Source organism: Salmo salar, chromosome ssa23 (assembly GCF_905237065.1).
Source record: "Salmo salar chromosome ssa23, Ssal_v3.1, whole genome shotgun sequence".
Classification (NCBI taxonomy): Eukaryota; Metazoa; Chordata; class Actinopteri; order Salmoniformes; family Salmonidae; genus Salmo; species Salmo salar.
Window position 1 is genome coordinate 48,420,328 of NC_059464.1, and position 14,092 is coordinate 48,434,419.

Sequence of the window (14,092 nt, forward strand, 5' to 3'; positions counted from 1 at the left end):
GAATATAGAGGGGGGGGCTGACTATAGAGAGGGGGGCTGACTATAGAGGGGGGGCTGAATATAGAGGGGGGAGGGCTGACTATAGAGGGAGGACTGACTATAGAGGGGGGGGCTGAATATAGAGGGGGGGCTGACTATAGAGGGGGGAGGGCTGACTATAGAGGGGGGGCTGAATATAGAGGGGGGAGGGCTGACTATAGAGGGAGGACTGACTATAGAGGGGGGACTGACTATAGAGGGGGGCTGACTATAGAGGGGGGGCTGACTATAGAGGGAGGGCTGACTATAGAGGGGGGGCTGACTATAGAGGGGGGGGCTGACTATAGAGGGGGGCTGACTATAGAGGGGGGGCTGACTATAGAGGGGGGGCTGACTATAGAGGGAGGGCTGACTATAGAGGGGGGGCTGACTATAGAGGGGGGCTGACTATAGAGGGGGGGCTGACTAGAGGGGGGGGCTGACTATAGAGGGGGCTGACTATAGAGGGGGGGCTGACTATAGAGGGGGGGCTGACTATAGAGGGGGGGCTGACTATAGAGGGGGGGCTGACTATAGAGGGAGGGCTGACTATAGAGGGGGGGCTGACTATAGAGGGGGAGGGCTGACTATAGAGGGGGGAGGGCTGACTATAGAGGGGGGCGCTGACTATAGAGGGGGGGCTGACTATAGAGGGGAGGGGCTGACTATAGAGGGGAGGGGCTGACTATAGAGGGGGGGCTGACTATAGAGGGGGGGCTGACTATAGAGGGGGGCTGACTATAGAGGGGGGGCTGACTATAGAGGGGGCTGACTATAGAGGGGGCGCTGACTATAGAGGGGGGGCTGACTATAGAGAGGGGGCTGACTATAGAGGGGGGGCTGACTATAGAGGGGGGCTGACTATAGAGGGGGGCTGACTATAGAGGGGGAGGGGCTGACTATAGAGGGGGAGGGCAGACTATAGAGGGGGGCTGACTATAGAGGGGGGGCTGACGATAGAGGGGGGCTGACGATAGAGGGGGGCTGACTATAGAGGGGGGCTGACTATAGAGAGAGGGGCTGACTATAGAGGGGGGCTGACGATAGAGGGGGGGCTGACTATAGAGGGGGGCTGACGATAGAGGGGAGGGGCTGACTATAGAGGGGGGGCTGACTATAGAGGGGGGGCTGACTATAGAGGGGGGGGCTGACTATAGAGGGGGGGCTGACTATAGAGGGGGGGCTGACTATAGAGGGGGGGCTGACGAGGGGGGGGCTGACGATAGAGGGGGGGCTGACTATAGAGGGGGGCTGACTATAGAGGGGGGGCTGACTATAGAGGGGAGGGGCTGACTATAGAGGGGGGGCTGACTATAGAGGGGGGGCTGACTATAGAGGGGGGGCTGACTATAGAGGGGGGGCTGACTATAGAGGGGGGGCTGACTATAGAGGGGGGGCTGACTATAGAGGGGGAGGGCTGACTATAGAGGGGGGCTGACTATAGAGGGGGGGGCTGACTATAGAGGGGAGGGGCTGACTATAGAGGGGGGGGCTGACTATAGAGGGGGGCTGACTATAGAGGGGGGGGGCTGACTATAGAGGGGGGGCTGACTATAGAGGGGGGGGGGCTGACTATAGAGGGGGGGCTGACTATAGAGGGGGGGGCTGACTATAGAGGGGGGGCTGACTATAGAGGGGGGGCTGACTATAGAGGGGGGGGCTGACTATAGAGGGGGGGGCTGACTATAGAGGGGGGCTGACTATAGAGGGGGGGCTGACTATAGAGGGGAGGGCTGACTATAGAGGGGAGGGCTGACTATAGAGGGGGGGCTGACTATAGAGGGGGGGCTGACTATAGAGGGGGGGCTGACTATAGAGGGGGGCTGACTATAGAGGGGGGGCTGACTATAGAGGGGGGGGCTGACTATAGAGGGGGGGGCTGACTATAGAGGGGGGCTGACTATAGAGGGGAGGGCTGACTATAGAGGGGGGCTGACTATAGAGGGGGGGCTGACTATAGAGGGGGGGCTGACTATAGAGGGGGGCTGACTATAGAGGGGGGGCTGACTATAGAGGGGGGGCTGACTATAGAGGGGGGCTGACTATAGAGGGGGGGCTGACTATAGAGGGGGGGCTGACTATAGAGGGGGGCTGACTATAGAGGGGGGGCTGACTATAGAGGGGGGCTGACTATAGAGGGGGGGCTGACTATAGAGGGGGGGCTGACTATAGAGGGGGCTGACTATAGAGGGGGGGCTGACTATAGAGGGGGGGCTGACTATAGAGGGGGGGCTGACTATAGAGGGGGGGCTGACTATAGAGGGGGGGCTGACTATAGAGGGGGGGGCTGACTATAGAGGGGGGGCTGACTATAGAGGGGGGGGCTGACTATAGAGGGGGGCTGACTATAGAGGGGGGGGGCTGACTATAGAGGGGGGGCTGACTATAGAGGGGGGGCTGACTATAGAGGGGGGGCTGACTATAGAGGGGGGGGCTGACTATAGAGGGGGGCTGACTATAGAGGGGGGGCTGACTATAGAGGGGGGCTGACTATAGAGGGGGGGCTGACTATAGAGGGGGGGCTGACTATAGAGGGGGGGCTGACTATAGAGGGGGGGCTGACTAGAGGGGGGGCTGACTATAGAGGGGGGGCTGACTATAGAGGGGGGGCTGACTATAGAGGGGGGGCTGACTATAGAGGGGGGCTGACTATAGAGGGGGGGCTGACTATAGAGGGGGGGGCTGACTATAGAGGGGGGGGCTGACTATAGAGGGGGGGCTGACTATAGAGGGGGGCTGACTATAGAGGGGGGCTGACTATAGAGGGGGGCTGACTATAGAGGGGGGGCTGACTATAGAGGGAGGGCTGACTATAGAGGGGGGGCTGACTATAGAGGGGGGCTGACTATAGAGGGGGCTGACTATAGAGGGGGGGCTGACTATAGAGGGGGGGCTGACTATAGAGGGGGGGCTGACTATAGAGGGGGGGCTGACTATAGAGGGGGAGGGCTGACTATAGAGGGGGGGGCTGACTATAGAGGGGAGGGCTGACTATAGAGGGGAGGGGCTGACTATAGAGGGGGGCTGACTATAGAGGGGAGGGGCTGACTATAGAGGGGGGGGCTGACTATAGAGGGGGGGGCTGACTATAGAGGGGGAGGGGCTGACTATAGAGGGGGGGGCTGACTATAGAGGGGGAGGGGCTGACTATAGAGGGGGAGGGGCTGACTATAGAGGGGGAGGGGCTGACTATAGAGGGGGGGCTGACTATAGAGGGGAGGGGCTGACTATAGAGGGGGGAGGGCTGACTATAGAGGGGGGGCTGACTATAGAGGGGAGGGCTGACTATAGAGGGGAGGGCTGACTATAGAGGGGGGGGGCTGACTATAGAGGGGAGGGGCTGACTATAGAGGGGGGGCTGACTATAGAGGGGAGGGGCTGACTATAGAGGGGGGGGGCTGACTATAGAGAGGGGGGCTGACTATAGAGGGGGGCTGACTATAGAGAGGGGGGCTGACTATAGAGGGGGGCTGACTATAGAGAGGGGGGCTGACTATAGAGCGGGGGCTGACTATAGAGGGGGCTGACTATAGAGAAGGGGGCTGACTATAGAGGGGGGGCTGACTATAGAGGGGGGCTGACTATAGAGGGGGAGGGCTGACTATAGAGGGGGGGCTGACTATAGAGGGGGAGGGCTGACTATAGAGGGGAGGGGCTGACTATAGAGAGGGGGGGCTGACTATAGAGGGGGAGGGCTGACTATAGAGGGGGGCTGACTATAGAGGGGGGGGGCTGACTATAGAGAGGGGGGCTGACTATAGAGGGGGGCTGACTATAGAGGGGGGGGCTGACTATAGAGGGGGAGGGCTGACTATAGAGGGGGGCTGACTATAGAGGGGGGAGGGCTGACTATAGAGGGGGGGGGGGCTGACTATAGAGGGGGGAGGGCTGACTAGCCGCTAGCCGTACGACTCGCCACTCATTTATAAAATCACAGAAGGATTACCTCAGAGGCTAGCTACACGCCTCACATCTACACCCACACACAAAACGGTACCGCCACACACACAAAACGGTACCGCCACACACAAAAATGTCTTGAGGATAGCACAGTTTATAAAACACACAACCGACAGCAGAGAGGCAGCTAACAGCTACTCCAACAGACAGCCCTGTCTTGAGCATCCATCCCCTGCACTGCAGCACATACCGCAGGTTAAACTACAGTACTGATACCTCCTCACCACAATAACAACATCTCCTTACCAAATCACACTAAAATAATCCATGACCTCAGGTTAAACTACAGTACTGATACCTCCTCACCACAATAACAACATCTCCTTACCAAATCACACTAAAATAATCCATGACCTCAGGTTAAACTACAGTACTGATACCTCCTCACCACAATAACAACATCTCCTTACCAAATCACACTAAAATAATCCATGACCGCAGGTTAAACTACAGTACTGATACCTCCTCACCACAATAACAACATCGCCTTACCAAATCACACTAAAATAATCCATGACCTCAGGTTAAACTACAGTACTGATACCTCCTCACCACAATAACAACATCGCCTTACCAAATCACACTAAAATAATCCATGACCTCAGGTTAAACTACAGTACTGATACCTCCTCACCACAATAACAACATCGCCTTACCAAATCACACTAAAATAATCCATGACCTCAGGTTAAACTACAGTACTGATACCTCCTCACCACAATAACAACATCGCCTTACCAAATCACACTAAAATAATCCATGACCTCAGGTTAAACTACAGTACTGATACCTCCTCACCACAATAACAACATCTCCTTACCAAATCACACTAAAATAATCCATGACCTCAGGTTAAACTACAGTACTGATACCTCCTCACCACAATAACAACATCTCCTTACCAAATCACACTAAAATAATCCATGACCTCAGGTTAAACTGCAGTAGGTAGAGACTGAACTAACATGAATAAATGTGTAATGAACATTACTCTGTAATAATGTGTAATGAACATTACTCTGTAATAATGTGTAATTCATATTACTCTGTAATAATGTGTAATGAACATTACTCTGTAATAATGTGTAATGAACATTACTCTGTAATAATGTGTAATGAACATTACTCTGTAATAAATGTTTGTAATTCATATTACTCTGTAATAATGTGTAATGAACATTACTCTGTAATAATGTGTAATTCATATTACTCTGTAATAATGTGTAATGAACATTACTCTGTAATAATGTGTAATGAACATTACTCTGTAATAATGTGTAATTCATATTACTCTGTAATAATGTGTAATGAACATTACTCTGTAATAATGTGTAATGAACATTACTCTGTAATAATGTGTAATGAACATTACTCTGTAATAATGTGTAATGAACATTACTCTGTAATAATGTGTAATGAACATTACTCTGTAATAATGTGTAATGAACATTACTCTGTAATAATGTGTAATGAACATTACTCTGTAATAATGTGTAATGAACATTACTCTGTAATAATGTGTAATGAACATTACTCTGTAATAATGTGTAATGAACATTACTCTGTAATAATGTGTAATGAACATTACTCTGTAATAATGTGTAATGAACATTACTCTGTAATAATGTGTAATGAACATTACTCTGTAATAATGTGTAATGAACATTACTCTGTAATAATGTGTAATGAACATTACTCTGTAATAATGTGTAATGAACATTACTCTGTAATAATGTGTAATGCACATTACTCTGTAATAATGTGTAATGAACATTACTCTGTAATAATGTGTAATGAACATTACTCTGTAATAATGTGTAATGAACATTACTCTGTAATAATGTGTAATGAACATTACTCTGTAATAATGTGTAATGAACATTACTCTGTAATAATGTGTAATGAACATTACTCTGTAATAATGTGTAATGAACATTACTCTGTAATAATGTGTAATGAACATTACTCTGTAATAATGTGTAATGAACATTACTCTGTAATAATGTGTAATGAACATTACTCTGTAATAATGTGTAATGAACATTACTCTGTAATAATGTGTAATGAACATTACTCTGTAATAATGTGTAATGAACATTACTCTGTAATAATGTGTAATGAACATTACTCTGTAATAATGTGTAATGAACATTACTCTGTAATAATGTGTAATGAACATTACTCTGTAATAATGTGTAATGAACATTACTCTGTAATAATGTGTAATGAACATTACTCTGTAATAATGTGTAATGAACATTACTCTGTAATAATGTGTAATGAACATTACTCTGTAATAATGTGTAATGAACATTACTCTGTAATAATGTGTAATGCACATTACTCTGTAATAATGTGTAATGAACATTACTCTGTAATAATGTGTAATGAACATTACTCTGTAATAATGTGTAATGAACATTACTCTGTAATAATGTGTAATGAACATTACTCTGTAATAATGTGTAATGAACATTACTCTGTAATAATGTGTAATGAACATTACTCTGTAATAATGTGTAATGAACATTACTCTGTAATAATGTGTAATTCATATTACTCTGTAATAATGTGTAATGAACATTACTCTGTAATAATGTGTAATGAACATTACTCTGTAATAATGTGTAATGAACATTACTCTGTAATAATGTGTAATGAACATTACTCTGTAATAATGTGTAATGCATATTACTCTGTAATAATGTGTAATGAACATTACTCTGTAATAATGTGTAATGAACATTACTCTGTAATAATGTGTAATGAACATTACTCTGTAATAATGTGTAATGAACATTACTCTGTAATAATGTGTAATGAACATTACTCTGTAATAATGTGTAATGAACATTACTCTGTAATAATGTGTAATGAACATTACTCTGTAATAATGTGTAATGAACATTACTCTGTAATAATGTGTAATGAACATTACTCTGTAATAATGTGTAATGAACATTACTCTGTAATAATGTGTAATTCATATTACTCTGTAATAATGTGTAATGAACATTACTCTGTAATAATGTGTAATGAACATTACTCTGTAATAATGTGTAATGAACATTACTCTGTAATAATGTGTAATGAACATTACTCTGTAATAATGTGTAATGAACATTACTCTGTAATAATGTGTAATGAACATTACTCTGTAATAATGTGTAATGAACATTACTCTGTAATAATGTGTAATTCATATTACTCTGTAATAATGTGTAATGAACATTACTCTGTAATAATGTGTAATTCATATTACTCTGTAATAATGTGTAATGAACATTACTCTGTAATAATGTGTAATTCATATTGCTCTGTATTAAATGTGTAATTCACTGTCCTGTGTCTGCTCGTCAGTGTAACTGTTGCCAGGCAAGGCCAGCAGCTAGACGCAGGTAGTTTTAGACTAGAGACATTAGAATGGGTAGTTAGTACAGTGTTCACGTTAATGCAGGTTTGTCCCTGGCCTAGCTGATGTTTAATTTTAAAAAAAAGGTTTACACACGGTGAGGGGCAGATTGGGAAGCCCACGTACCCCGATGATGGCATTGAGCTCGGTCATGGTAACCTGTTTAGCTCTGTCTACTGCCTGGGCTACCTGCTGTTGGTGCTGTAAGGGGAGAAACACAGAGAGGCAACGGTTAGGACACTCCATTTATATACACAGCTGTAGGGTTGTAAAAAAATCACTGCTTTTTCACTGAAAATGTCATGCTTACTCCCATCCCATTACAGACATTTTCCCAACTGGGATTTCTGGATAAACCTGGGAAAGTTGACAGAATTTTGTAACCCTACAGTTGTAAACAACAACGACAACAGTGTTGACCAATCATGGCTCTCATCTTCCCCACACACAATAACACACTTTACGTTCACAATAACACACTTTACATTCACAATAACACACTTTACATTCACAATAACACACTTTACATTCACAATAACACACTTTACATTCACAATAACACACTTTACATTCACAATAACACACTTTACATTCACAATAACACACTTTACATTCACAATAACACACTTTTACATTCACAATAACACACTTTACATTCACAATAACACACTTTACATTCACAATAACACACTTTACATTCACAATAACACACTTTTACATTCACAATAACACACTTTTACATTCACACTTTTACATTCACAATAACACACTTTTACATTCACAATAACACACTTTTACATTCACAATAACACACTTTTACATTCACAATAACACACTTTACATTCACAATAACACACTTTACATTCACAATAACACACTTTACATTCACAATAACACACTTTACATTCACAATAACACACTTTACATTCACAATAACACACTTTACATTCACAATAACATTGTACATTTACATTTCAGTAATTTCGCAGACGCTCTTATCCAGAGCGACTTACAGTAGTGAATGCATCCATTTCATACATTTTTTTTTTTTTTTCTGTGCTGGCCCCCCGTGGGAATCGAACCCACAACCCTGGTGTTGCAAACACCATGCTCTACCAACTGAGCTACAGGGAAGGCTGTAACACACTTTTACATTCACAATAACACACTTTTACAATCACAATAACATACTTTACATTCACATTCTAGATGACAAAGATGGATTGTGTTTGAACAATTTGAAAACAGACAATTGTATTCACACAAGTGGATAAACTTGAATTAGGGACAAGTGCCATACGCAATTATTCAAAAGCATCTAACCTTGTTGAAAAAGTATGACAGTTACAGCTTGACTACACATGCACCATGACTCGCTGTAAGTGGTCACCTCTAACTTCCAACACTCCACACAGGGTGACATTACAACACAAAAGGCCATTTTAAAAACACTCACCTCTTGTGACAGGAAAGGCATAATTTGAGCTAGAATCGCGTTGAGCCGCTTGGCTATCTCTGTCTGAAAAACAAACAAAAAAAAGAGGACGAAATTCCAATTTAGAAAGCTGTAAAGTACATAGATAGTAGAATGACTTCACTCAACCCTGTCGGTACGCTACTGTTTACAGTGATTATGGCCAATTACTGCTGCGGGCGGTAGTGCTTGACTCAACATCCTCTCTAAACCGCATGATATTGACATGAGAGATATTTAAAACGTTACACACAAAAATAAGGGGAGCGAGAGAGAGAGAGGGGTGGGAGAGAGAGAGGTGTGGGAGAGAGAGAGGGGGGAGAGAGGGGTGGGAGAGAGAGGGGGAGAGAGAGAGAGGAGAGAGCGAGAGAGAGGAGAGAGCGAGAGAGGGGGAGAGCGAGAGAGGGGGAGAGCGAGAGAGGGGGGAGAGGGAGCGAGAGAGAGAGGGGGAGAGAGAAGGAGAGGGGAGAGAGAGAGAGGGGAGAGAGAGGAGAGAGGGGGAGAGAGAGGGGTGGGAGAGAGAGGGGAGAGAGAGAGGGGAGAGCGAGAGAGGGGGAGAGCGAGAGAGGGGGGAGAGCGAGAGAGGGGGGAGAGCGAGAGAGGGGGAGAGCGAGAGAGGGGGAAAGCGAGAGAGGGGGAAAGGGAGAGAGGGGGCGAGAGGGAGAGAGGGGGCGAGAGAGAGAGAGGGGGGAGAGAGGGTGGGTGGAGAGAGAGAGGAGAGAGAGGGGGGTGGATGGATGGAGGAGCAGTGAGAACAGCTGGACTGACTGACTAAATGATGAATGAGTGCTCTCCTCTCCTCTCCACTGTAGACAAGAGGGGAAAACGAGGAGGCAGGTGGTTCGTCTCTCAGTCTAAGTGGTTGAACTCCTTCCTCTTATCCTGACTGTTTCATCTACCATGTCAACTGTCTGTTAACTGACTAACCACACTATTTACATTTATAGTTTGACCAAATGACACAGAACATCATTACACATCAGGGTTTATCAGAGAGCAAACTGGGTCTGGAGACAGGCCATAAAGGTCTGGCTGGCATCAATTCTTTCTACAGGTCAAGCCATTCTACAGGTCTGGCATCAAACCTTTCTACAGGTCAAGCCATTCTACAGGTCTGGCTGGCATCAACCTTTCTACAGGTCAAGCCATTCTACAGGTCTGGCATCACACCTTTATACAGGTCAAGCCATTCTACAGGTCTGGCTGGCATCAACCTTTCTACAGGTCAAGCCATTCTACAGGTCTGGCATCAACCTTTCTACAGGTCAAGCCATTCTACAGGTCTGGCTGGCATCAACCTTTCTACAGGTCAAGCCATTCTACAGGTCTGGCATCAACCTTTCTACAGGTCAAGCCATTCTACAGGTCTGGCTGGCATCAACCTTTCTACAGGTCAAGCCATTCTACAGGTCTGGCATCAACCTTTCTACAGGTCAAGCCATTCTACAGGTCTGGCTGGCATCAACCTTTCTACAGGTCAAGCCATTCTATAGGTCTGGCATCAACCTTTCTACAGGTCAAGCCATTCTACAGGTCTGGCTGGCATCAACCTTTCTACAGGTCAAGCCATTCTACAGGTCTGGCTGGCATCAAGCCTTTCTACAGGTCAAGCCATTCTACAGGTCTGGCTGGCATCAACCTTTCTACAGGTCAAGCCATTCTACAGGTCTGGCATCAACCTTTCTACAGGTCAAGCCATTCTACAGGTCTGGCATCAACCTTTATACAGGTCAAGCCATTCTACAGGTCTGGCTGGCATCAACCCTTTCTACAGGTCAAGCCATTCTACAGGTCTGGCATCAACCTTTATACAGGTCAAGCCATTCTACAGGTCTGGCATCAACCCTTTATACAGGTCAAGCCATTCTACAGGTCTGGCATCAACCCTTTCTACAGGTCAAGCCATTCTACAGGTCTGGCATCAACCCTTTATACAGGTCAAGCCATTCTACAGGTCTGGCATCAACCCTTTCTGGTGGTCAACCCTTTTCGGCAGTCAACCCTTTCCGGCAGTCAACCCTTTCTGTAATCAATAGCGAGATACTGTGTAATATGTATTAAATAATGAGTAGTCATTTGGGATGCAAGGCGATTAGCAGATGTACTGATTCTGCACAGTCTAGTATCTCAAACATGCACACTGTTTTAGTGTGGCCTCAGGCCTGTTTATCTGGGACTAAGGCCCATTGCCTAAAGCCTTTATGGCCTCTCCCCACCAGCCTCAGGCCTGTCTATCAGGGACTAAGGCCCATTGCCTAAAGCCTTTATGGCCTCTCCCCACCAGCCTCAGGCCTGTCTATCAGGGACTAAGGCCCATAGCTTAAGGCCTTTATGGCCTCTCCCCACCAGCCTCAGGCCTGTCTATCAGGGACTAAGGCCCATAGCTTAAGGCCTTTATGGCCTCTCCCCACCAGCCTCAGGCCTGTCTATCAGGGACTAAATCATTGTAACGATCCAGTCATCCATTTAGAGCCCTCTGGCCCTGCTCTGCTCTGAGTGGATCAATACAGGTACATTCACATGGCTAACTATTTGGACTGGGATTGGGTCTCTGGCTGCACATTAACAAAAGGCTTAGAGGCAGACGGTGTGTAACTTACACCTCAATTATATTGGATAGGCCTACATTAGCCTGCTGGTTACAGCAGACATTCAACAACTGAAGAAAAATACATTATGAAATAATGACGTTACATTTTTTTTATGGAAAATCGAAAACGCCAGAAATGGTGAACATTCAATTTGACTGTATTCCATTGTCTCTGTCAAGTCTACACTGGGAAGACATCAATAGAACAGGAAATGACTATGAAATAATACAATATTACTTATTTAATATTCATATTTTTATTTGATGACTTTATAAAATGTTCATTCCTTTAAAGTTATCTCATCTCCGTTCAGCAGTCAGCCAGCCACACAACGTTATCTCTGTTCTCCCCATACCGTACTGTCTTTAGTAGAGGTCGACCGATTAATCGGAATGGCCGATTAATTAGGGCCGATTTCAAGTTTTCATAACAATCAATAAATCGGTATTTTTGGCCACCGATTTGCCGATTATTATTATTTTATTTTTTTTACACATTTATTTAACTAGGCAAGTCAGATTAAGAACACATTCTTATTTACAATGACGGCCTAGAAACGGGGGTTAACTGCCTTGTTCAGGGGGGATTCGTTTCTGCAACCTTCGGTTACCAGTCCAACGCTCTAACCACCTGCCTTACATTGCACTCCACAAGGATTAACAGGCTGACTACCTGTAACGCGAGGGCAGCAAGAAGCAAAAGGTAAGTTGCTAGCTAGCATTAGACTTATAAAAAAACTATCAATCTTAACATAATCACTAGTTAACTACACATGGTTGATGATATTACTAGTTTATCTAACGTGTCCTGCGTTGCATATGATCGATGCGGTGCCTGTTAATTTATCATTGAATCACAGCCTACTTCGACAAACGGGTGTTGATTTAATAAGCGCATTTGCGAAAAAAGTAGTGTCGTTGCACCAATGTACCTAACCATAAACATCAATGCCTAACAGGAATATTTAGACTTAGTCACCCGTTAGATAAAATACGGAACGGTTCCGTATTTCACTGAAAGAAAAAAACGTTTGTTTTCGAGATGATAGTTTCCAGATTCGACCATATTAATGACCCAAGGCTCGTATTTCTGTGTGTTTATTATATTATAATTAAGTCTATGATTTGATAGAGCAGTCTGACTGAGCGGTGGTAGGCAGCAGCATGCTCGTAAGCATTCATTCAAACAGCACTTTGCTGTACTTCAAGCATTGCGCTGTTGTTATCTTCAACCTGGGTGGGTATAATTTGTGGAACGTTCCAACAGGAATCTATTCGAAAAAATTTATAAATAACAAGATTTCCAAAAAACAACGCATACAAAGTTGTATAGTGGCAGAATAAGATACCGGGTAGGGAGTGGTCTATTTCATTGCGTTTTTCACTCATCACGTTTATTCCGAAAAATGTCTGTCCTCACATGTCTGTTTGCCTATGGACAAACATTAAGAATAAGCTACGTGGTGAGTTGATGCCTATTCGGCAACTAGTTAGCTAGGTTTGTATGCGTTGCTACTTTGTATGCGTTGTTGGTTGGCAACCTTTTACTTTGTTTTTTGGAACAGATTCCTGTTGGAACGTTCCACAAATTATACCCACCCCTTCAAGCCTATCAACTCCCAAGATTAGGCTGGTGTAACTGATGTGAAATGGCTAGCTAGTTAGCCGGGTGCACGCTAATAGCGTTTCAAACGTCACTCGCTCTGAGACTTCGGAGTGGTTGTTTTCCTTCCTCTGCATGGGTAACGCTGCTTCGAGGGTGGCTGTTGTCGATGTGTTCCTGGTTTGAGCCCAGGTAGGAGCGAGGAGAGGGGCGGAAGCTATACTGTTACACTGGCAATACTAAAGTGCCTATAAGACCATCCAATAGTCAAAGGTATTCGAAATACAAATCGTATAGAGAGAAATAGTCCTATAATTCCTATAATAATATACTAACTACAACCTAAAACTTCCTACCTGGGAATATTGAAGACTCATGTTAAAAGGAACCACTAGCTTTCATATGTTCTCATGTTCTGAGCAAGGCACTTAAACATTAGCTTTCTTACATGGCACATATTGCACTTTTACTTTCTTCTCCAACACTTTGTTTTGCATTATTTAAACCAAATTGAACATGTTTCATTATTTATTTCAGGCTAAATTGATTTTATTAAGTTAAAATAAGTGTTCATTCAGTATTGTTGTAAGTGGCAGCATAAAAAAAAAAGCTGAAAATAAATTGGCCGATTAATCGGTACCGGCTTTTTTGGTCCTCCAATAATCGGCATCGGTGTTGAAAAATCATAATCGGTCGACCTCTAGTCTTTAGGCATCCTATTTATCTAGCTAGCCAGCCACACAACGTTATCTCTGTTCTCCCCATACCGTACTGTCTTTAGGCATCCTATTTATCTAGCTAGCCAGCCACACAACGTTATCTCTGTTCTCATCCATACCGTACTGTCTTTAGGCATCCTATTTAGCTAGGCTGGCCTGCCTAAGTATGCTACAGAGCTGTCTGACTAAATCATTTTACCAGTTCTTCAACATAGATAAGGTATATACATTCAGGAAGTGTATCTGTACCTCTCGTTGTTGTGTTGTGTACATTCCACTCTCACGAGGTCTGAGTGTATCTGATCTAATGTAGCAG

General features: G+C 44.9%; 1 protein-coding gene across 5 annotated transcripts in view; it reads right to left on the minus strand.

Annotated features, from left to right (window-relative positions):
* The window catches only part of LOC106584812 (transducin-like enhancer protein 3-B), a 128,291-nt gene that overhangs the window by 79,705 nt on the left and 34,494 nt on the right, over positions 1-14,092 (minus strand). For 3 of the 5 annotated variants that reach the window (XM_045706447.1, XM_045706448.1, XM_045706446.1), the window contains exons 6-7: positions 8,847-8,909; positions 7,487-7,591 (exon numbers count right to left, since the gene is read on the minus strand). In XM_045706447.1, coding sequence (XP_045562403.1) covers positions 7,487-7,591; positions 8,847-8,909 — 168 coding nt within the window. The remainder of the gene's footprint in view (positions 1-7,486; positions 7,592-8,846; positions 8,910-14,092) is intronic. The other 2 variants (XM_045706449.1, XM_045706450.1) reach the window with 1 other exon arrangement.